Below are 23352 nucleotides of genomic sequence, written 5' to 3'. Positions count from 1 at the left end.
GTAATTTGGGTCTCATAGACAACTCCTATTACTAATATAGGGCTATGTGGCAGCTGTGAGCTGCTATTAACCTCTTCTTACCCTGATTGACACCACACTAGGGCAATTGGGATAAGCCGGGTTCACAGCCCACAGCGGGTGATCATATTCGTTGTGGGAGCTTGTGTGGATTACGTTGGACCTGCGTGTTTGGGGAATTAAGAAAGGGATGAAAGAGGGTGTTTTTTGTAATCTATTTCAAATAATAAGATATTTTTGTTGTTTTTTTATTTCTTTTCACTTACTGATTAGTAATGGAGGTGTCTCATGGACACTTCCCATTACTAATGTAGGGTTTATGGTAGCTGTGAGTTGTTATTAACCCCTTATTACTCCAAATGCCAATGCTCCAGGGCAAACGGGATGAGCCGGGTAAAGTTCTAGGATTGTTACATCTCATGGGTTGCTGCAGGCTGCTATTTGTAAGCTGGGGGGGCCCAATAATCATGGGTCTCTGCAGCCTGAGAATACATCTACCAGCTGTCAGCTTTATGGCTGGGTATCAAAAGTGGGGGGCTGCAAACAATTTTATAAATGAGGTATTTCAATATTCCTAAAAAAGCCACATGTGGATCTTTTTTGTTTGATACATAACCTAGATAAGCGCATGGCTGTGGGCTGCAGCCTGTAGCCATCAGGTTTATCATGGCTGAGTATCATAATTTGGGGGAGATCCTATGCGCATTTTTTTATTTATTTATTTTTACACCAATGTAGATGCAGACAATGTGCTGATGATTGGTTGCAGTCAGACACACTGTGACACAGGTTGGGGGCGCCGGCTGACTGCAACCAACCAGAGATGCCAGGACTGTCGGTGGGCAAGGAAAGAAGTGCGTATGTCCGACGATAATAGGCATCCCCCAAGTAGAGTGAGCGGCCTGGAAGCCGTTATCCTGAATTCACTGAGAAATTTGGGCCCAGGATTGGTGCTTGGGTTCTTTTGAACCCGCCTGGATCAGTACTTTTACAGTTCGGGTCCGCCCATCACTACTATTCAAACATCAGTTGTACATGCAATTTCTAACAGATCCGTTGTTTTCTTAATAGATCCATTACAGAAGTATCCATGATAATGGATGACTACAGGACATGTGAACGCAAACTAAAGCATGAGCAGCCTGGAAATTTGAAGACTATGGGTTGTCGGAAACTGGATAAGAGAATTTACCCTAAATGAATATGTTCATAAGACCATATTTTGTACACCCGGCTTCATACTGCGCATGACTGGAAGTGCTCAGAATTCAAAAGCGTGGTCCGAGCGAACACAGGTACGAGCGTCACCGCTGATGATACTGCATTAAATACTATGTTAGTACACCCCTGTGGCGTACTAATATGATAAGAGGGCGGCTAGTCTGGGAATATAACTGGGGTTAGTCTGAGGATACATACACTGGCAAATAGGAAACATAAATATTCCAATACAGTTTGCTTATACTTCTTGTTTTTGCTATATAGTGTCTAAAAAAGTCTTACCGGAGCTGACAAGAGCAAAGATCACAGAAGCAAAAGCGACCAGGTTCTTCATTGTGGATGTTGGGCGTCTTCTCGGATTCTCTTCGGCTTGTCCTTTCGTCTGTACAGCGGAATCCTATAAATACTCTTCAGAAAGGTAAAGAAACTATTGTATTATGGGATGGATGAGGTCACTCCAATAATGCCACGACATCAAACTTTCCAGATTTGCCAGATTAAATATTCTTCCCCAATACAACATTAAAATATAACAATAGGAATCCATCAGAATATCTGTCAATTTGTACCTGCCAAAATAAAGAACACTTTGTCCTCTTTGATTTTTGGGCAATGGTTACTTCTGGAGAATGACTTTTCTTTCTCTAAGGAGACGTCAGGGAACACATTTTATTGTATCTATCAGTTAATTATTGTTTTTTTCTATTTTAGTTGAATAAAGTCAATTTTCAACATTGATTAACTTTATTATTTTTATAATTTAAATACATTTTCTTCTCTTTTTTATCCCCATTAAAAATCCTATTCGGAGCTTTATTAATCTGATATACCGTAAATCTCCAAATATCCCGCATAGACATAAGGGGATTTTTCTTTTATACAGCCTTTTACCATTTCTTCTTTTTATCAAATATTTATTTTATTTTATTAATAAAAGTAGACAAGAGAAAGTCAACAAATCAGAAACAAACAAGTATAAATCATAAATAAACTTGGGAACCAATCAGAAATGATAACATAACGCATGACATCAGATGTATACCACTTTATCCTATGTTGGATGGGGGGGAATAGGCATGTGTTATAAGATTGAAAGGAAGATCTAAGGAAAGGGATCTACAGAGCAATAATAGAAAGGTTATAGGTCAAGTGGATGTGAGGAAATTAAAGCCTTATATTTAAGAAGATGGAGGAGGAGGCTTTAATGTAAGTATTTAAGGATAGTACAGATGGAAGAATAGTCCTGCCACGATCCGAGGGTCAGATTTCCGGGAAGGCACATAGTGGATTCAGGGAGAATACTCAGCCGTGGTTAGGTAACGGTTTGAGGTCAAAAGGCAGGAGGTCACAACAAGACAGGGAGCAGGCAGAGAGGAGTCAAATAATGGTCTGGGGTCAATAAATAAATATCAGAACACATTCATAAACACAAGCCAACAGCTCAACTGCAGAACCAGAATGTACAACTGGCAAGGTCCTGGGAGAGCATGCTCAGTAAAGAAGCAGAGCAATTACCTCGAAGATGGATGACCTGAGTAATGAGCACCTCCCAGAACCATCATGAAATCCTGCACTGTCAATCAACCTGTCAGCTCAGTGCTCAGGAAAACACAGCAGAGCATCTCCTAATGTGCAAGATGATCTGCACAGAGGAGACGTTAGGGGCAAGTTCAGGGCTATAACTACTTCATAATGAATTTGAGGGTTGACCCTACTAATAAGTTCTGAAAGAGACGGGATAGAAGACTCCTTTACCTTGATTGGTTGTCGCAAATTTTTGCAAAATTCAATAAGAGGCGATCAAAAGGTAGCATCTGCACAAAAATGGTACCATTAAAAAAAATTAGCTCAAGACACAAAATTAAGCCATCACTGAGTTCGATATCCCTAAAAATGAAAACGCTAAGGGTTGTGGAAAAAGGCACAAAAAGTGCAGCACTTTTTTTGGACACATTTCTGAATTTTTTTTCACCCCTTTAATAAAAGTAAATTTATACATGATTGGTATCAACAAACTCATACCAACCTGAGGCATCACACCGACACATCAGTTTTTATCATAGAATGAACATGATGAATAAAATACCCCCAACGTGCAATCGCTATATTTTTGCAATTTTTCCACACTTGGAATTTTTTTCCCATTTTCCAGTACACTATTGGGTAAAACTCATGGCTTTTTTTAACAGTACAACTCATCCCGCAAAAAAACAAGCCCTGATATGGCAAGATTGATGTAAAAATAAAAAAAGTTTCATCTCCTGGAAGAAGGGGAGCAAAAATAAAAACAAAAAGAAAAAATGGAAAATCGCCCAGGGGTGAAAGGGTTAATGAATCGGGGCCTTAATATACAATGTATAGAAGTATCAAATGATTTTTATTTTCTATAAAGAATGTTTATAAGAAGGAAAGTTTAAAAATATTCTAGATTCTACCGAAGTTACTTTTTCTCTTCTATAAGAAATGCACGGAACACATTGTCTTCATGAATATTTATTGAAAAGTTCTGATAATCACATCCTAATTTTCATCTAAAGTTATCATTTTTTGTTTTTCAGTATGAAAGCAGTGCATAAGCTTAGATATCTTCATCTTGATTGATGACCAGAAATATATGGCTGTTGATACTCTATACAGTGTCTTGCGAAAGTATTCGCCCCCCTTGAATTTTTCAACCTTTTCCCACATTTCAGGCTTCAAACATAAAGATAAAAATGTTAATGTTCTGGTGAAGAATATACAACAAGTGGACACAATTGTGAAGTTGAATGAAATTTATTGCTTATTTTAAACTTTTGCAAAAAATAATAAATTGAAAATTGGGGCGTGCAATATTATTCATCCCCTTTACTTTCAGTGCAGCAAACTCACTCCAGAAGGTCATTGAGGGTCTCTGAATGATCCAATGTGTCCTAAATGACTGATGATGAAAAATGTAATCCCCTGTGTGTAATCAAGTCTCCGTATAAATGCCCCTGCTCTGTGATAGTCTCAGTGCTCTGTGTAAAGCGCAGAGAGCATCATGAAGACCAAGGAACACAACAGGCAGGTCCGTGATACTGTTGTAGAGAAGTTTAAAGCCGAATTTGGATACAAAAAGATTTCCAAAACTGTAAACATCCCAAGGAGCACTGTGCAAGCGATAATATTGAAATGGAAGGAGTATCATACCACTGCAAATCTACCAAAACCCAGCCGTCCATCCAAACTGTCATCTCACACAAGGAGAAGACTGATCAGAGATGCAGCCAAGAGGCCCATGAGCCCTCTGGATGATCTGCAGAGATCTACTGCTGAGGTGGGAGAGTCTGTCCATAGCACAACAATCAGTCTACACTGCACAAATCTGGCCTTTATGGAAGAGTGGAAAAAAGAAAGCCATTTCTCAAAGATATCCATATAAAGTGTTGTTTAAGTTTGCCACAAGCCTCCTGGGAGACACCAAACATGTGGAAGAAGGTGCTTTGGTCAGATGAAAACAAAATTGAACTACTTGGGCTCAATGCCAAACGATATGTTTGGCGTAAAAGCAGCACAGCTCATCACCCTGAACACACCATCCCCACTGTCAAACATGGTGGTGGCAGCATCATAGTTTGGGCCTGCTTTTCTTCAGCAGGGGCAGGGAAGATGGTTAAAATTGATGGGAAGATGGATGGAGCCAAAAACAGGACCATTCTTGAAGAAAACCTGTTGGAGTCTGCAAAAGACCTGAGACTGGGATGCAGATTTGTCTTTCAACAAGACAATGATCCCAAACATAAAGCAAAATCTACAATGGAATGGTTCACAAATAACCGTATCCAGGTGTTAGAATGGCCAAGTCACAGTCCAGACCTGAACCCAATCGAGAATCTGTGTGAAAGAGCTGAAAACTGCTGTTCATAAACGCTCTCCATCCAACGTCACTCAGCTCCAGCTGTTTACAAAGCAAGAATGGGCAAGAATGTCAGCCTCTCCATGTGCAAAACTGATAGACACATACCCCAAGAGACTGCAGCTGTAATCGCAGAAAAAGGGGGCGCTACAAAGGATTAACTTAAAGGGGATGAATAATATTGCACGCCACAATTTTCACTTATTTATCTTTTATAAAAATTTAAAATAAGCAATAAATTTCCTTCACCTTCACAATTGTGTCCACTTGTTGATTCTTCAGCAGAACATTAACATTTTTATCTTTATGCTTGAAGCCTGAAATGTGGGAAAAGGTTGAAAAATTCAAAGGGGCCGACTACTTTCGCAAGGCACTGTATATCTAGTATTACATACATATAGTGTTGTGCTTGAATATCACCGGCCTAACACATTGTTTTGTATTTATGTTACTATACAGAAAAGAGCCCCAGCTCCCGCATGCAAAGCCGAGGAAAGAATTATACTGTATCATTCAGTAGAAAGCATTACACATTGTAACCTTTTATGCATTATCTGATTAAAGAAGCTTTAGAACATGGAAAATTCATTGATTTATTCATTAAAGATTTTTGGATTTCGATGGAACGTAACACTTCCCGTAATTCTTCTCTTCTACTACAACTGCAACATCATTGTCAAAGTTTAAACTGCAGGCATCATAATTAGCACAACCTTTCATAGAATATTTCTGATCTTCCCCACCTGTAGACACAAAAACAACAAACATTAAAATGTGTCATGTACATGTTCTCATTTTTAGATTTTGTAAAAATCTTTTGCTGTAAGAGTACCACATATATTGTGTATACCCCTTTAAAGGAGGCTCAAGTGTTGAGCCTTCATGTTTCACAGCAGGTGACAGCTGTGTTGTACTTGTGATGTCTGTCACAAGGTGGCGCTAGACAGTAATTGCTTGAATGTGAATGGAGAGTTAAGCCTGCTTTACACGTTACAATTTGGTGTGCGATCTCGTATGCGATGTGTCACGCCCCCATCGTTTGTGCGGCTCGTGCAATTAGTTGACCGTGTCACACAAATAAGTAACCCCCGTCAAACCTACTTACCTTCCCTACGACCTCGCTTTGGGCGACAAACATCCACTTCCTGGAGTGGGAGGGACGTTCGGCGTCACAGCGATGTCCCACGGCAGCCGACCAATAGAAGCGGAGGGGCGGAGATGAGCGGGACGTAAACATGCCGGCCACCTACTTCCTTCCGCATAGCCGGCGGGAGCTGTGGGACACAGGTAAGCGATGTTCATCATTCCCGGGGTGTCACAAGGAGCGATGTGTGCTGCCACGGGAACATTGAACAACCGGACGTTCAATTTTTAGAAATTGAACGACGTGTATGCGACCAACGTTTCAATGTTCAATCTTGGTCGCACGTAGGTTTCACATGCTACAACATAACTAACGATGCCGGATGTGCATCACTTACGACGTGACCCCGCTGACACATCGTTAGATATATTGTAGCGCATAAAGCCCGCTTTAGTCGAACAAGCCGAGGTCGGAAGCCAGGAAGTAGCGACAGGACACTGGGAGCAGACAGAGGAGGTTAAAATACAAGCCGAGGGTCAGGATTCCAGGAGAGTATGTACAGGATACAGGGAGCAGGCGAGATGTGGTCAGGAGGAAGCCAGGCGGTAACGACAAAAACAGGGTGATAGGCAGAGAAGAGTCAACAACAGTCCAGAGTCGAGAGCCAAGATCAGATCACTAAATACTACGGGGGGCCAAGAGCACAACTGTAAACTGGAAGTTCGAGTGGTGACGTTTCGGGCGTTTGTATTACATTTGTAAATAGTTGGTCAAACAAACATGATATTGTCATTTTCAGCATGCTCTGTAATGAAGCAGGGCAATCACCAGGAACGAGGAGTATCTGCATAGGCACCTCCCAGGAAGAGCATATTCATAGCTAGGAGACAACCTGTCCATAGGAGTTCAAAACAAACAGCAGATCATCAATAGGTGTGAAAAGCTCTGCACTATGAAACAGTAAGTACCAGCTGTGCAGGAGAGCATGGCAGAGCATAACACAAGATGCTCCATGCATCAGAACCATGACAATACTGAGTTAATTTCTATATGGTGCTAATAACCCCTTAATTTCAGCTTTCAGTCCCTGACAGCCTGAAACAAAGCTTGATTTGGGGAGCGAAAGGCAAGTCATTGACTTGTATCGAGTAGATTGGTCAGCAAAAGTGCTCAAGTTGAGTACTTAGCCCAATAGGAGTAATGGAGGACTCAAGCATATTTTTTTTTGCTTGAGTCCTTATTCTCTTATCTGCCTTGTCACAACCAACAACCATCACAGTCCTCATTATCTGCGGGCAGTAGACCGCATCCAGCAACCTCCTTTCTGTCTTTCCGGCCTCCACAGTCTCCATCATGCTCTTGCAGCTGGCATTGGCCAACAACTTCCGTTGTGTATGCACATTCGAAATGTTCTCGCCGGCCAAAGTAACAGTGCGGTTAGTTCTGCTGGAGTCCTCATCCCTCTCTGTTACTGGCCGAGAGGGACATTTGGATAGCGAACATGGAATGTAAGTTGTCTGACGATGCCAGCTGCATGAGCATGATGAAGAATGTGGAGGCCAGGTAGAAGTAACGGAGGTAGCCTGGTGATGTCTGTTGCTCTATGGACTGTGGTGTCTGGGGGATGTGTCAGGGCAAGTAACAGAATGGGATCACACATTTAGCACCAGCACCTGCAGTACTCATTCAAGCACAGAGCAGTTTCGAGCACCGCAATGCCCGATATAGCATCAACCAGAGCAGATCACATCATCCTCTTTAATAAATATATCACTGTATTTGCTTTCCTTCATTTATTATGCGCTGCCGATACTCAAAACAGCGATCCATGGATCCAGTGCATTCCATCTCCTCGTCACTCTCACATTCCTCCAGAGAACCGGTACAGAAGGCGGATGGACATTTTACACCATTTGGTGTTGGATCTTCTGGAGGAACTGGAGGAACACAACAATAATTGCTTTATTAAATTTGTAAATAGTTGGTCAAACAAACACGATATTGTCATTTTCATGTCTTGACCTCCAGAGCACTGACCTATAAAACTTTTTAAGTTCTTAAGGTCTTTGGTCAAATTTTCCACTATAATTATTACCATTGTGACACTTACGATAATATCCATCAGTGTTGCATAAATTCCCAGAACAGCAATTCACATGAAATATAAAGTTGAACTTTTCTGATACTTTGGCTAAGCCATCGGCTCCACACACAGTTTCATTGGCGCAACCTTTCATTATTGACTTAAAAATGGTTCCATCTACAAAATAAGCAAATAGGAGACACGAGAAAGGACAAACAAAGGGACCATTATGAAAGATTAATGGTAAATACAGGCCACTCCAAATACATTACAGATTGCCACCAAAAGAGAACAAGGAGCATATAATAGCCTATAAATTATGACACAGATTCCAAAGAAAATTGTGATCAAAGCCCAATTTATGAATGTGAAAAAAACTTTATTTAAACAGGGAAATTAGTGACATGTGGCACAAACCAACAGGTAGGACACGTAATCCAGGGGGAACCAAGGTACAATATACAAAGTATCACTTACTATGTATCAATCAGTAGAAAATTATATGTACATAGTAAACAAATATTGTATAACCAATTAATGTCACTAGATAAATATTTACACAATAAACAGGTATAACCTCCATAAGAATGACATGGTAATTGGTGCACAATGGAATGTATTGGTAGTCACTGTCTGTAGCAGCGAAACATAATAATTTGCATACACATTATATCTGAAGTGTAAAGTTCTAGTATAAAATTACAATAAACCGCACTATATCACTGTACTAGACAGACACCATAGAAATCACTATGGTAATTAGTGTTATCACAAATCAACACTGTACAAAAAATGGATATTGTCACAAGGGGACACCAGTCCATGTATATGTTGCCCCATAAGGGCTAGCTACCAAGGTTTTAATATGAATAGTATGGTGCATAATAACAAACCTGGAAGACTGGGTCAAAAAAAACCCGTGGAATAGAGTTCACCCCGACGTCCGTTTCGGCTGAGGAGCCTTCGTCAGGGTCACCCAAATTATAAATATAAATTATGTAGGAAGCAGTCAAAAAACATCCTCTTTGTGAAAGTAGAAAAACCCTTATTAATTATATGGTTTTATAAAATATATACAATAGGAAACTTGTAGAAAAAGATAAGATTATCAATGTACATACAGGTGAATATGGAAGAGTTCCAGAGAACACCACCAGTCAGTGGATTCAGGAATAGGATTCAACCCATATCCAAACAAAAAGTCATATAGATGTCAAGTATTAGGAAGAAATTGAATCAAGGCCATATTTATATCAGTGAACCATTAATAGTGACAAAGACCCCTGTAAATACATATCCATAAAGTCCAGTGAAATAAAAGAGTTATTAATGCAATGTGCCCAGGGGTCAAACTGACAAGGCACCACAGATCCAAAGGGCCGGTTATTGCTTACCCACCCTGAATGCACTGCGTGGGGGAAACGCGCCCCAATGCGTTTCATAATCTTTCTTGGGGGGCTGTAATGAGGTGTGTGACAAAGAGGGAGACCCTTTATATTGGCAATAATTGAATGGCCACCAGCATCCTGTTTCGGCCGCATGAGGGGCAAGATCCCATCAATGATTTGCGTCATTGGGCAATATAATGCTCGTGAGTGACGGCTTCCTTATGGGATGAGGGGGGCTCTGTGGGATATGCCCACCCCATATTTGGTAATTGCCCGATGACACGAATCATTGGTGGGATCCCGCCCCCTATGTGGCCGAAACAGGATGCCGGTGGCCATTAAATTATTGTCAGTATAAAGGGACTCCCACCTTGTCACATACCTCATTGCGGCCCCTGAGGAATACTAGCAATAATTTTATGGCCACTGCCATCCTGTTTCGGCCGCATGGGGGGCAGGATCCCACCAATGATTTGCGTCATTGGGCAATTGGCCAAATATGACGCGGGAATATCGTGTGTCATCACACACAACCCTCCTCATCCCATAAGGAAGCCATCATTCACGAGCATTACATTCCCCGATGATGCAAATCATTGGTGGGTACCCACCTCGATGTGGCCGAAACAGGATGCTGGCGACCGCTCAATTATTGCCAGTATAAAGGGACCCCCTCCTTGTCACACACCTCAATGCGGCCCCCGAGGAAAATTACAAAACACGTTGGGGCGCATTTCCACCACTCAGTGCATTCAGCATGGGCAAGCAATAACCGGCCCTTTGGATCTGTGGTGTCTTGTCAGTTTGACCCTTGGGCACATTGCATTCATAACTCTTCTATTTCACTGGACTTTATGGATATGTATTTACAGGGGTCTTGTCACTATTTGTGACTCAATGATATAAATATGGCCTTAAATCAATTTCTTCCTAAAGGGGGTGTTACACGCAGCGATATCACTTGCGATATTGCTGGTGAAGGCACCCGCCCTATCGTTTGTGCGTCAGGGCAAATCACTGCCCGTGGCGCACAAAATCGTTAGGATCCGTCACACGTATTTACCTGCCTAGCGACGTCGCTGTTGCCGGCGAACCACCTCCTTTCTAAGGGGGCGGTTTGTGCGGCATCACAGCGGTGTCACTAAGCGGCCGCCCAATAGGAGCGGAGGGGTGGAGATGAGCGGATGTAACATCCCACCCACCTCCTTCCTTCCTCATTGCCGGCGGCCGTAGGTAAGCTGTAGTTCGTCATTCCCGAGGTGTCCGACATAGCGATGTGTGCTGCCTTGGGAACGACGAACAACCTGCGTCCTCTACAATCAACGATTTTATGAAAATGAACGACGTGTCAACGATGGACGATTTGGTAAGTATTTTCCATCGTTAATGGTCGTTCGTGTATGTCACACGCAACGACGTCGCTAATGATGCCGGATGTGCGTCATGGAATCCGTGACCCCGGCGATATCTCATTAGATACGTCGTTGCGTGTAACGGGGCCTTTATGCTTGACATCAATATGATTTTTTGTTTGGATATGGGTTAAATCCTATTCCTGAATCCACTGACTGGTGGTGTTCTCTGGAACTCTTCCATATTCACCTGTGTGTACATTGATAATCTTATCTTTTTCTATAAGTTTCCTCTTGTATATATTTTATTAAAGGTTTTTCTACTTTCGCAAAGAGGACGTTTTCTGACTGCTTTTTACATAATTTATAGGCTATTATATGCTCCTTGTTCTCTTTTGGTGGCAAAATAAGTAAATAGACATGACAAAACAAGAAATACTATGGCGATACTGTATTTTTGGTAAAATGATTAAATAATTTGCACTCACTAACGTAAGTGTGCTGGGAAGCGGTCATACATCGATCTCCAAGGCATTCAGTCACATGCTCATTATATGTTGTAGAGTTGTGGTAAAAAGCAGAGTAACATTCATAGGAAAAGACTGTAAAATAAAGGGAACAATCCATTCTTTGTTTATGGCGACCGTAAAAAAAGAGGAAATAAAGGTGAAATAATTATTTTTTATTGTAATTAAATTCATTTTTTAAAAATTAAAGCCAACAAAAAAACAGACATTATTCATTGTCGCCTGAAACATAAGGTAACTTGAATTCTTGACTCGTAAAAGTCATCTAATACGATTATGCTTCTATTAGATGAGGAAATATTTTTCTCATTTTTTATTTTTATTCCTCATCCATTTTGACTCCAAACTTATTTCTCATTTTGATATTAAAATAACTTTTAGATACTTTTTGCAATTCATTATTATAATTACATTTTTATTTTTGCTGATATCAAAAGAAGATTATAAGAAAAATTGTAAATATATGTTGATTTTTTTACAATTTTTCTTTTTACGATCATGAACTACCAATAAAAACGTCTTAGATTGTGTCTACCTTCTCTAAAAAAAATGTATATATTTTTTACATTTTTGTTTCAATGTGTTTGGTCAAGATTAAGCTATTCAGACTGGTGATGTTTCTTTTCTTTAAGTTTTGTTGTTTACTTTTTTTTTTTCAATCTTTTTTTATTTTATACACTGAATCTGATGTATGGTCTTAAAATACTTAGGAGAGTATTAAAACTTAGTAGAACATTGTTTTTATTGCTGATTTTCCCTGTAACTGGGGTTACTATAAAATACTCAGTTACAGGGAGAATTCAGCCTTCATGTTGCATAGCAGAAATGTCTGATTTTCCTAGAATTCGACAGCTCTTGCTTTCTACTTACATAATCACAAGCTCCGTAGGAGGAAGCACCAAAAAAGTACCAAACTTTGTAGCTGTTCAGTTTTGCGTGTAAAGCAAGCAAGGAAAGAAACCATGGTAATAATCTGTATCCTTATCTATGGGAATTTCCTTGGTGCCTTACAGCCAGATCTCTGTCACTGCAGATGCACAATGTCCTTCATGCTGCTTTTTTTGCATTGACATTTTAGAATGTTGGTGCACGGTAAAGCACGAGTAGCTGAGAAATTTAAAGATTATGGACTGTCTGAAACTGGGCAAGAGAATTCCGCTTTGAGAACTTACTTGTCATGGGTTTGTTACAGGTGAAGGACAGTCATGTCGGGTTTGGCAATAGAAGGTCACAGCATTTGGCTGTGCAAACTGCTCCTTGACTTTCTATTATTCCTGGTTCATTTATCTAGTATCCCACAAGAACATCTCAATAAAATAGGATATCATCAAAAAGTTAATTTATTTCAGTAGTTCAATACAAAAAGGAAAACACATATATTATATAGAGTCATTACACACAGAAGGATCTATTTCACGTGTTTATTATATATTATATAGAGCCATTACACACCGAGGGATCTATTCCTATATATTATATAGAGTCATTACACACAGAGGGATCTATTTCACATGTTTATTATATAATATATAGAAACATTACACACAGAGGGATCTATTTTACGTGTTTTATATATATTATATAGAATCATTACCTACAGAGGGATCTATTTCATGTGTTTATTATATATTATATAGAGTCATTACACACAGAGGGAATTATTTCATGTGTTTATTATATATTATATTGAGTCATTACACACAGAGTGATCTATTTCACATGTCTATTACATATTATATCCATTACACACAGGGATATATTTCACATGATTATTATTATATTATATAGAGTTATTACACACAGAGGGAATTATTTAACGTGTATATTATATATTGTATAGAGTCATTACACACAGAGGGATCTATTTCTCGTGTTTAGTATATATTATATGGAGTCATTACACACAGAGGGATTTATTTTACGTGTTATTAAATTTATAGAGTCATTACACACAGAAGGATTTATTCCTACAGTATATAATATATAGAGTCATTACACACAGAAGGATTTATTCCTACAGTATATAATATATAGAGTCATTACACACAGAAGGATTTATTCCTACAGTATATAATATATAGAGTCATTACACACAGAGTGAGCTATTTCATGTGTTTATTTCTGTTAATGTTGATGATTATGGCTTACAGCCAATGAAAACGCAAAAGTCATTATCTCAGAAAAATAGAATAACTACCACAAAACACCTGCAAAGGCTTCCTAAGCATTTAAAATTGTCCCTTAGTCTGGTTCAGTAGGCTACACAATTACAGGGAAGACAGCTGACTTGACAGATGTCCAAAAGGAAGTCATTGACACACTCCACAAGGAGGTTAAGCCCCAAAAGGTCATTGCTAAAAACGTTGGCTGATCACAGAATGCTGTATCCAAGCATATTAATGGAAAGTTGAATGGGAGGACAATGTGTTGTAGAAAAAGGTGCACAAGCAACCGGGATAACAACAGCCTTGATAGGATTGTTAAGAAAAGGCCATTAAAAAATTTAGGGGAGATAAAAAGGAGTGGACGCTGCTGGAGTCAGTGCTTCAAGACCCAGCACACACAGACGTATCCAGGACATGGGCTACAAGTGTCGGATTCCTTGTGTCAAGCAACTTATGACCAATAGACAATGCCAGAAGTGTCTTACCTGGGCGAAGGAGAAAAGAACTGGACTGTTGCTCAGTGGTCCATGATGGTGTTTTCAGATGAAAGTAAATTTTGCATTTCATTTGGAAATCGCGATCCCAGAGTCTGGAGGAAGAGTGGAGGCCACAATCCAAGCTGCTGAGGTCTAGTGTGAAGTCTCCACAATCAGTGATGGTTTGAGGAGCTATTATGATCTGGTAACCGTGGACGATCACAAAAATCACATCAGCAGAAAAACACAAAAAAAATACAAAAGTAGTTGGAATCTGAGCTGACCGCTATCCCCTATCTGTCAGTTCACACTAGAAGTAGCCGTGGAGCGTTCCTAAACACACCTAGACGCCTTATCACAGCTGAAACGACATGAGGAATCCTATCTTGCCTCAGAGCAGTCCCCAAAGAAATATTAAGCCCCCAACATATAGCAACAATAGTGATGTAATAAAACACAATACACAGATAGGAAATATAGATTAGCAAAGGCGAGGCACGAATTCATAGAACAGGACAGGACAGATAACTGATTGCGGTCAGTGCAAAACCCTGTGGAAAAATACAAATCTCCTGATGTGCAAAAAAAACCCTGAAACCACACAGACTCTTCCCCACTATATCAGGTGCTCTTGTAAATAATGGGAGAAACAAAATAACAAAAAACACAAGAAATACAAAAGTGCAAATGATCAAGTGGAACAGGGATAACCTCCCTTTTCTTGCAGTGGGGCCTGAAGAGGGAGAACCCCCATGCTCATCAAAACAGAAAGACAATTCCTCTCCTGCAAGAAAACAGACCTTAAGCAAAATAAAAAGAAACACAAATACCCTTAGATATGAATCAGGCAAAAAAAGCAAAGAACTTTCAACTTATCTGGAATGGTACAGGCACAGGATAAATGGAAGGACAAACTCCAAGCCAATTCACAGACTAAGGATAACATTTATCATCGGCCCAGTCAGCAGACAATGCTCTTCTATATAGCCCAGGCTGATCTGCAATTGGACTTCCAAAACTCCCAATTAACTCCCACACCCATTGAGTCACAGTCAACTTCACCTCCAATCCTAACCACCAGAGGGAGCGCAAAGCTATTACCCATTCGGATGACATTCATAATAGGGAAGGGAGCCATGTCATCTGCTGGCATAGGTCCACTGTGTTTTATCAAGACCAAAGTCAGCGCAGTCATCTACTAGGAAATTTTAGAGCAGTTCATGCTTCCCTCTGTCGACAAGCTTTTTGGAGCTGGAAATTTCATTTTCCAGCAGAACTTGACACCTGTGCAATCTGCCAAAAGTACCAATACCTGGTTTCATAAACATAGTTTTACTGTGCTTAGCCAGCAAACCCACCTGACCTAAACCCCATAGAGAATCTATGATTTATTGTCAAGAGGAAGATGAGAGATGCCAGACCCAAAAATGTAGACAAACTGAAGACTGCTATCAAAGAAATCTTGGCTTCCATGACACCTCAGCAGTGCCACAGGCTCATCGCCTCCATGCCACATTGCCGCATTGATGCAGTAATTCATGCAAAAAGAGCCCCGACCAAGTATTGAGTGAATCAACTGTACGTACATTTCAGTAGGCCAACAATTCTGAGTATGAAATAATTTTTTCAGTGGGTCTTATATAATAATCTAATTTTATGAGATAATGATTTTTGGACTTTCATTGGATGTAAGCCATAATCATCAAAATTACCCAAAATTAACACTTGAAATACATCCCTCTGTGTGTAATGACTCTATATAAAATATAGAAATAGATCCCTCTGTGTGTAATGACTCTATGTAATATATAGGAATAGTTCCCTCTGTGTGTAATGACGCTATATTCCTATAGATCCCTCTTTGTATAATGACTCTATATAATATATAGGAAGAGATCCCTCTGTGTGTAATGACTCTATGTAATATATAAGAATAGATTCCTCTGTGTGTAATGACTCTATATTATATATGGGAATAGATCCCTCTGTCTGTAATGACTATATAATGTATAGGAATAGATCCCTCTGTGTGTAATGACGCTATATAAAATATAGAAATACATCCATCTATGAGTAATGACTATATATAATATATAGGAATAGATCCCTCTGTCTGTAATGACTCTATATAATATATAGGAGTAGATCCCTCTGTGCGTAATGACTCTATATAATATATAGGAATAGATCCATCTGTGAGTAATGACTGTATATAATATATAGGAATAGATCCCTCTGTGTGAAATTACTATTTATTATATAGGAACAGATCCCTCTGTGTGTAATGACTCTATATAATATATAGGAATAGATCCCTCTGTGTGTAATGTCTATATAATATATAGGAATAGATCCCTCTGTGTGTATTGATGCTATATAATCTATATATATAATTGCCTTATTCTGTCTGTCTGTCTGTCTGTGTCTGTCTGTCTGTCTGTCTATCTGTCTGTCTATCTGTCTGTCTGTCTTGCTCCAAAATTGTGTCCTTACGGTGACACAAAGCGGATTGGCCGCTGGCCTCGCCATGGCTCCGCCCCCTGCACGGATTGGTCGCTCGCCCTGGCTCCCCCCCCACACGGATTGGCCTCTCGCCCCAGCACCCTGCACGGATTGGCAACTCGGCCACACCCCGCCCCCCTCACGCAATGCACGCTCGCTCTGGCCCTGCCCCCCGCACGCATCCCCCGAACTGACATGGAGACATTACTCCCAGGTGAGTACTGTATCCCCGGGAGCCCACACCAGCATACGCCGCCAACCCAGCCGACACAAACCCTCACATTGCTGGGGTTTGCCGCCGTATGCTGGTGTGGGCTCCCGTGCGAGTGGGGGACGGGATGCGCTGGTAACCATGGTAGCATAGTTACCAGTGCATCAAGGTCCTGCAGCGGCGGAACATCCACACGCACACACATAACAACAGACACACACACACACACACATCAGATCACACTCACTCTCACACACACCTCACACACACATCAGATCGCATCCACACACTCACAGCATCCGGAGATATCGCTTGCTTCTCGGCCGCGATACTGTGCTGTGAGCTTTCAGGACCTGCCGGAGGATCACATGGCCAGAAGCAAGTGGTATCTCCGGATGTTGTGAGTATGAGCGCGTATGTGCAATATCGTCAATGTGTGTGTGTGTGAGTGTATGCGATCGGGTGTGTGTGAGTGTATGCGATCGGGTGTGTGTGAGTGTATGCGATCGGGTGTGTGTGAGTGTATGCGATCGGGTGTGTGTGAGTGTATGCGATCGGGTGTGTGTGAGTGTATGCGATTGGGTGTGTGTGAGTGTATGCGATCGGGTGTGTGTGAGTGTATGCGATCGGGTGGATGTGAGTGTATGCGATCGGGTGGGTGTGAGTGTATGCGATCGGGTGGGTGTGTGTGTGTGAGTGTATGCGATCGGATCTGTGAGTGTCGGCAGAGGAGCACGGCGTGTTGGAGGAGGCTGGGAGGAGAGAGCCTGATCCTGGGGAAGGCTGGGAGGGGGAGGCTGATGTTGGGGGAGGCTGGGAGGGTGTAGGCTGATGCTGGGGGAGGCTGATGCTGTGGGAGGCTGGGAGGAGAGAGGCTAATGCTGGGGGAGGCTGATGCTGGGGGTGGCTGGGATGAGAGAGGCTGATGCTGAGGGAGGCTGATGCTGGGGGAGGCTGGAAGGAAAGAGGCTGATGCTGGGGGAGGCTGATGCTGGGGGAGGCTGGGAGAGGGAGGCTGATGCTGGGGGAGGCTGGGAGGAGAGAGGCTGATGCTGGGGGAGGCTGATGCTGGGGGTGGCTGGGAGGGGGAGGCTGATGCTAGGGGAGGCTGGGAGGAGAGAGGCTGATGCTGGAGGAGGCTGGGAGGAGAGAGGCTGATGCTTGGGGGAGGCTGGGAGGAGAGAGGCTGATGCTGGGAGAGGCTGGGAGGCGAAAGCTGATGCTGGGGGAGGCTGATGCTGGGGGAGGATGGAAGGAGAGAGGCTGATGCTGGGGAAGGCTGATGCTGGGGGAGGCTGGGAGGGGGAGGCTGATGCTGGGGGAGGCTGGGAGGAGGGAGGCTGGGAGGAGAGAGGCTGATGCTGGGGGAGGCTGATGCTGGGGGAGGCTGGAAGGAGAGAGGCTGATGCTGGGGGAGGCTGATGCTGGGGGAGGCTGGAAAGAGAGAGGTTGATGCTGGGGGAGGCTGATGCTGAGGGAGGCAGGGAGGTGGAGGCTGATGCTGGGGAAGGCTGGGAAGAGGGAGGCTGGGAGGAGAGAGGCTTATCCTGGGGAAGGCTGGGAGGAGGGAGGCTGGGAGGAGAGAGGCTGATGCTGGGGGAGGCTGATGCTGGGGGAGGCTGGAAGGAGAGAGGCTCATGCTGGGGGAGGCTGATGCTGGGGGAGGCTGGCAGGGGGAGGCTGGGAGGAGAGAGGCTGATGCTGGGGGAGGCTGGGAGGAGGGAGGCTGGGAGGGGGGAGGCTGAGAGAAGAGAGGCTGATGCTGGGGGAGGCTGAGGCTGGGAGGAGAGAGGCTGATGCTGGGGACAGAGAGGCTGATGCTGGGAGGAGAGAGGCTGATGCTGGGAAGAGAGAGGCTGATGCTGGGAGGAGAGAGGCTGATGCTGGGGGCAGAGAGGCTGATGCTGGTGCAGCATGGGGGATGGAGCACGATGGGGAGTGCGCAGCATGGGGGATGGAGCACGTTTGGGAGTGCGCAGCATGGCGGATGGAGCACGTTTGGGAGTGCGCAGCATGGCGGATGGACCACGTTTGGGAGTGCACAGCATGGCAGATGGAGCACGTTTGGGAGTGCGCAGCATGGGAGATGGAGCACGTTTGGGAGTGCGCAGCATGGCGGATGGAGTACGTTTGGGAGTGCACAGCATGGCGGATGGAGTACGTTTGGGATTGCTCAGCATGGCGGATGGAGCACAATGGGGGGTGCGCAGCATGGGGGATGGAGCACGATGGGAGGTGCACACCTCCCCCCAACACACACACAACACACCACACACACACTGGGAACCACAAACACCGCCCTACACAGACACCCACACACACAGACAACGCTGCACACACACAATACCCAACACACAAACACCGCGGCATACATAAATATACGCACATACCACGCAACACACACACATTGCACAAAACATACCTCCCCCCAAAACACACCACACCCACACAAACCGCGCAACACACACACACACAACGCTACAGACACACAGCGCTCCACAAACAACGCAACACACGCAACACACATACAACACCGCTCTCACCCCCCGCCACACCGAGACAACACCCAGAACATGTACAGCGCCCTACACAAACACTTGGTAACTACACACAACATCTATATATATATATATATATATATATATATATATATATATATATATATATATATAACAAAAATCATACATTAACTACACAATACGTAAATTCTAGAATACCCGATGCGTAGAATCGGGCCACCTTCTAGTATATAATAAACACGTGAAATAGATCCCTCTGTGTGTAATGACTCTATATAATATATATAGAAATAAATTCTTCAGTGTGTAATGACTCTATATAATATATCGGAAAAGATCCCTCTGTGTGTAATGACTCTATAAAATATATAGGAATAGATCCCTCTGTGTGTAATGACTCTATATAATATATAGGAATAGATCGCTCTGTGTGTAATAACTCTAAATAATATTTGCACTTCCTTTTTGTATTGAATTATTAAAATAAATTAACTTTTTGAGGATAAGTAAGAAACTGATCCTGGACTGCACCCCCTATATGATGATAGACACAGCCCGTTATGTGCACTAAGCTAAGTTGTCATCTAGTTATCACATACAGCTGTATATGACATATGCACACATTAAGCATACCTACATATTGTGTGTTGGCACATTACACACTATGGCCAACATTGGTGAGTGGTCTGTTTATCTGATATATCTGGATATTTCTGTCTTTTTATACCCCTTCCACTCACACACACTGGCTTGTCTTATCAGGTATAAATAATACTCTTGGTACATCTTATCTGATATGGTCATTTAAATCATAGTCCAGACTGCTTTTTTATAAGTATGGATTTCTATTTTTATTAAACGCTATTTGCCACTTACTATTTCCATTTAATTCATTGTGTACTTTATGAACTTGCACTTTATGAATGAAATATGAGGCTTTTTGGTACACATTGATCGTGCGGCGACTGATCGATAAATAGTTGGTATCTCTGCATTTAATTTCTAAACACACTCCTGAAGAACCTCTTATTTTGAGGCGAAACACGTAGAGTGTTTTTTGTATATCCTGAAAACAACTATTTTAGTGTTCCTTGTATGTCTTGAAAAAAACACTAATCTGCCTTTATTTTTTCCCCGACAATATATTTGTGGACATTACTGGTCCATCTATGTGCAATATTTGTGATATTTTGTATTTCGCGAAAGAACCACTAGTTTGGCTTTATTTTCTGGCCTGACAATACTGAAATTCTTTGTGTGGACAACACTGGTCCATCTGTGGGCATTTTTTGTGATTTTTTTTTCCCTTGCGTTGTGAGTGGCCCTACTTCATTCTTAAGGGTTCATTGGGACTCTTAGGGCTACCTGACGTTGAGGGAGGGTACCAATTGCGTAGGTCTAGGATGTCACCTTCGAGGCAAGGCAGGGAAAGCTTAGGGCAAGATAGGGTAAGAGGCCCTTTCCATGTTAAGCGGGTAAACCTATTACTCAGTAATTTTTTACACATATGGTGGTACCTTGTATCTCTTCCAAGTCTGGAGATTTCTCCAATTTTTAATGTATACTAATAAATCTGTGATTTTATAAGAGTTTTTTGATTTTTTAGGCTTGGTCAGAGGTCACCATCTCCACCTTCCCTAGACACAAGACCTCCCTTCCCTTTCGCCATATGCTGGATACTTCACTATATCATATTTTCAGTCTGAGTGCTGTCAATGCAAAAACTGACATTTATAACTAAGTACATGCCAAAGCGAAGAGGGTGTGGGCAATAAATACCAAGTGGCGATAATATACCACTATATCCACACAAAATATATGGACAGGCTACTACAAAAAATATATAACTGATAAAGAAAAAATAGCCAAGAAAAATAATATGAAAAATATTTTATTAGAGAATAAAATTAAAAATATATAGGTATATCAGAAATGATAATAAATAATGTGAAAAATAAACAAAGGAGTAGCATAACAAGAAGGGGTATAAATATGGCAGAACAAAATCATACAAAAATTATATAAGCAACTTGAAGATAGCTATAAAATTCTGGCCATGAAAAAATATCAATCAAAAGGGGAAGAAAGCAATCATACTCAGTAATTAAGCCAGGACAAAGGTGACAGTGCATGTAACAAAAGTAAACTCTACTGACAAGAAAGCAGGGGGTAACTCTAATTACATAAAATCCCAATGCACATTTCGGTAGGTAACCTTTGTTAAGGTGGGCTACCTCTGATAATGGTTATCTACCAAAACGCGCGTCGGGATTTTGGTGCCAGCACAGCAAAGGGAAGTCATGACTACCGGTGGTATCTCTTTATATCAATACTTATTCTAAGTAATTTATTACACAATATAATTATAGTCACTGTCTGCTCTCTTGTCAACAGATTTTACTGTTGTTACATGCACTGTCACTTTTCTCCTTGCCTTAATACTGGGCATGATTGATTTCTCCCCTTTTTTATTTAAATTTTTTCATAGCCAGAGTTTTATAGATATCTTCATGTTGCTTATAATTTTGTATGATTTTTTTTGCTGACATATTTATACCTCTTCTAGTTTTTGTGCTCCTTTTCGATATTTTTATCACCATTCCTTGTGATATATGTATATATTGTTAATTTTATTCTCTAGTAAAATATATTTGATATTATTTATATTGAATATTTTTTCTTTATCGGTTATATAAAAACCTGACATTATACAGATAGCACTAGGACAGATGTTACTCAATCGGGCTGTTCAGAAAAACATTTTCTCACATACTAAAAAGGACAGGGTGAAACACATCATAACTAGTGTTGAGCGAGTATGCTTGTCACTACTCGGTACTCGCACGAGTATCACTGTACTCGGGCTACTCGGCGGGTACCGAGTAATCTCGCGATACTCGTGCTGTACTCGAGGTCTTCATGTTGGCGCTCTTTTGAGAGCCAGCCCTCATGCAGGGATTGGCTGGCAGACCGCAATGCCACAGCCCTGTTACTTGTGGAATTGCAGTGATTGGCCGGCCCTCACAGCATGACCGTGCCTTTAGCCCGACACTTCCCCGCTCGGCTACGGCCTCTCCCGCACTCCACTCCGCGTGTATATATATATGCACGCTTACACACACACGCACGTTTTTTTTTTTAATTTACAGTTTTATGGTTTCTACATGCTGCCGGGGGTCATTTCAGAATAATACTCGGGTCTCCCATAGGATAACATTGGGCTCGGTGCTCGGGCCGAGTACACGAGTATTTTGGGATGCTCGGCCCGAGCCTCGAGCACCCGAGCATTTTAGTACTCGCTCATCACTAATCATAACATGAACTTGCTCATTCCATATCTCAGATGAGACTCAAAACAATCAGATACCCTATGGATCAATCATAAAGCATCTGAATCTTAGGATGCATAGAAAGTTTTAACTTAGGAAATAGTTTTACATCTTCTAAAGTTTATTCATTCCTTGATGTACAATAACAAATGCCATAAGGGCGAAGTCCAGTGAAGTTAGCCAAAGATTGAGGATTAACTCAACAATGCCACCAATGAAAGGGACAAAACTTTCTTTGCATTCCTCTGGATGTTTTAGAAATGAATCTTTGATGTACAATTATTAAAAGTTTTTTATATATATATATATATATATATATATATATATCAGTGAGAATAACCCAATTTTTACCAGAATTTACCAGAATGGTGTCATAGTCATTAGAATTTGTATATATTATTTCCATACACTGGCAAACAGCATACATAAATACAACTACACAAATGGTGCATGCTCCTTAGTGTACTGCATGTCTTTGCTATAAAATAACTAAGAAATATTACCGGAGCTGACAAGAGCAAAGATCACACAAACCAAAGCGACCAGGTTCTTCATTGTGGGTGTTGGGCGGCTTCTCAGATTCTCTTCTGCTCGTCCTTT

General features: G+C 41.7%; 1 protein-coding gene across 3 annotated transcripts; it reads right to left on the bottom strand.

Annotated features, from left to right (window-relative positions):
• Nucleotides 1-5437: 5437 nt before the first annotated feature.
• Nucleotides 5438-23352, bottom strand: LOC142256393 (phospholipase A2 inhibitor and Ly6/PLAUR domain-containing protein-like). 3 transcript variants are annotated; one of them, XM_075328054.1, is made up of 5 exons: nucleotides 23256-23352; nucleotides 11512-11625; nucleotides 8311-8460; nucleotides 7990-8137; nucleotides 5438-5861 (listed from the first exon to the last, which is right to left on the bottom strand). In XM_075328054.1, the coding sequence occupies exons 1-5, from the start codon at nucleotides 23305-23307 to the stop codon at nucleotides 5717-5719; spliced, it is 609 nt and encodes a 202-aa protein (XP_075184169.1). In that variant the 5' UTR covers nucleotides 23308-23352; the 3' UTR covers nucleotides 5438-5716. The 3 variants fall into 3 exon arrangements, with proteins under 3 accessions (XP_075184169.1, XP_075184168.1, XP_075184170.1); XM_075328053.1 differs by lacking the exon at nucleotides 23256-23352 and adding an exon at nucleotides 14201-14282; XM_075328055.1 differs by lacking the exon at nucleotides 23256-23352 and adding an exon at nucleotides 12723-12744.

Source organism: Anomaloglossus baeobatrachus, chromosome 11 (assembly GCF_048569485.1).
Source record: "Anomaloglossus baeobatrachus isolate aAnoBae1 chromosome 11, aAnoBae1.hap1, whole genome shotgun sequence".
NCBI lineage: Eukaryota > Metazoa > Chordata > Amphibia > Anura > Aromobatidae > Anomaloglossus > Anomaloglossus baeobatrachus.
The sequence above is the reverse complement of the archived record's forward strand: the minus strand, read 5'-3'. Positions and strand labels throughout refer to the sequence as shown.

What these genes read in the sequence shown, in the direction of transcription:
- LOC142256393 (XM_075328053.1), bottom strand. Translation starts at nt 14,282, where the DNA reads ATGAAATGCAAAATTTACTTTCATCTGAAAACACCATCATGGACCACT. An exon ending in TTCCCAGCACACTTACGTTA is followed by an intron (nt 8,461 to 11,511) that starts GTGAGTGCAAAT and finishes CTTATTTTGTAG; the next exon opens with ATGGAACCATTTTTAAGTCA. An exon ending in CAACACTGATGGATATTATC is followed by an intron (nt 8,138 to 8,310) that starts GTAAGTGTCACA and finishes GTGTTCCTCCAG; the next exon opens with TTCCTCCAGAAGATCCAACA.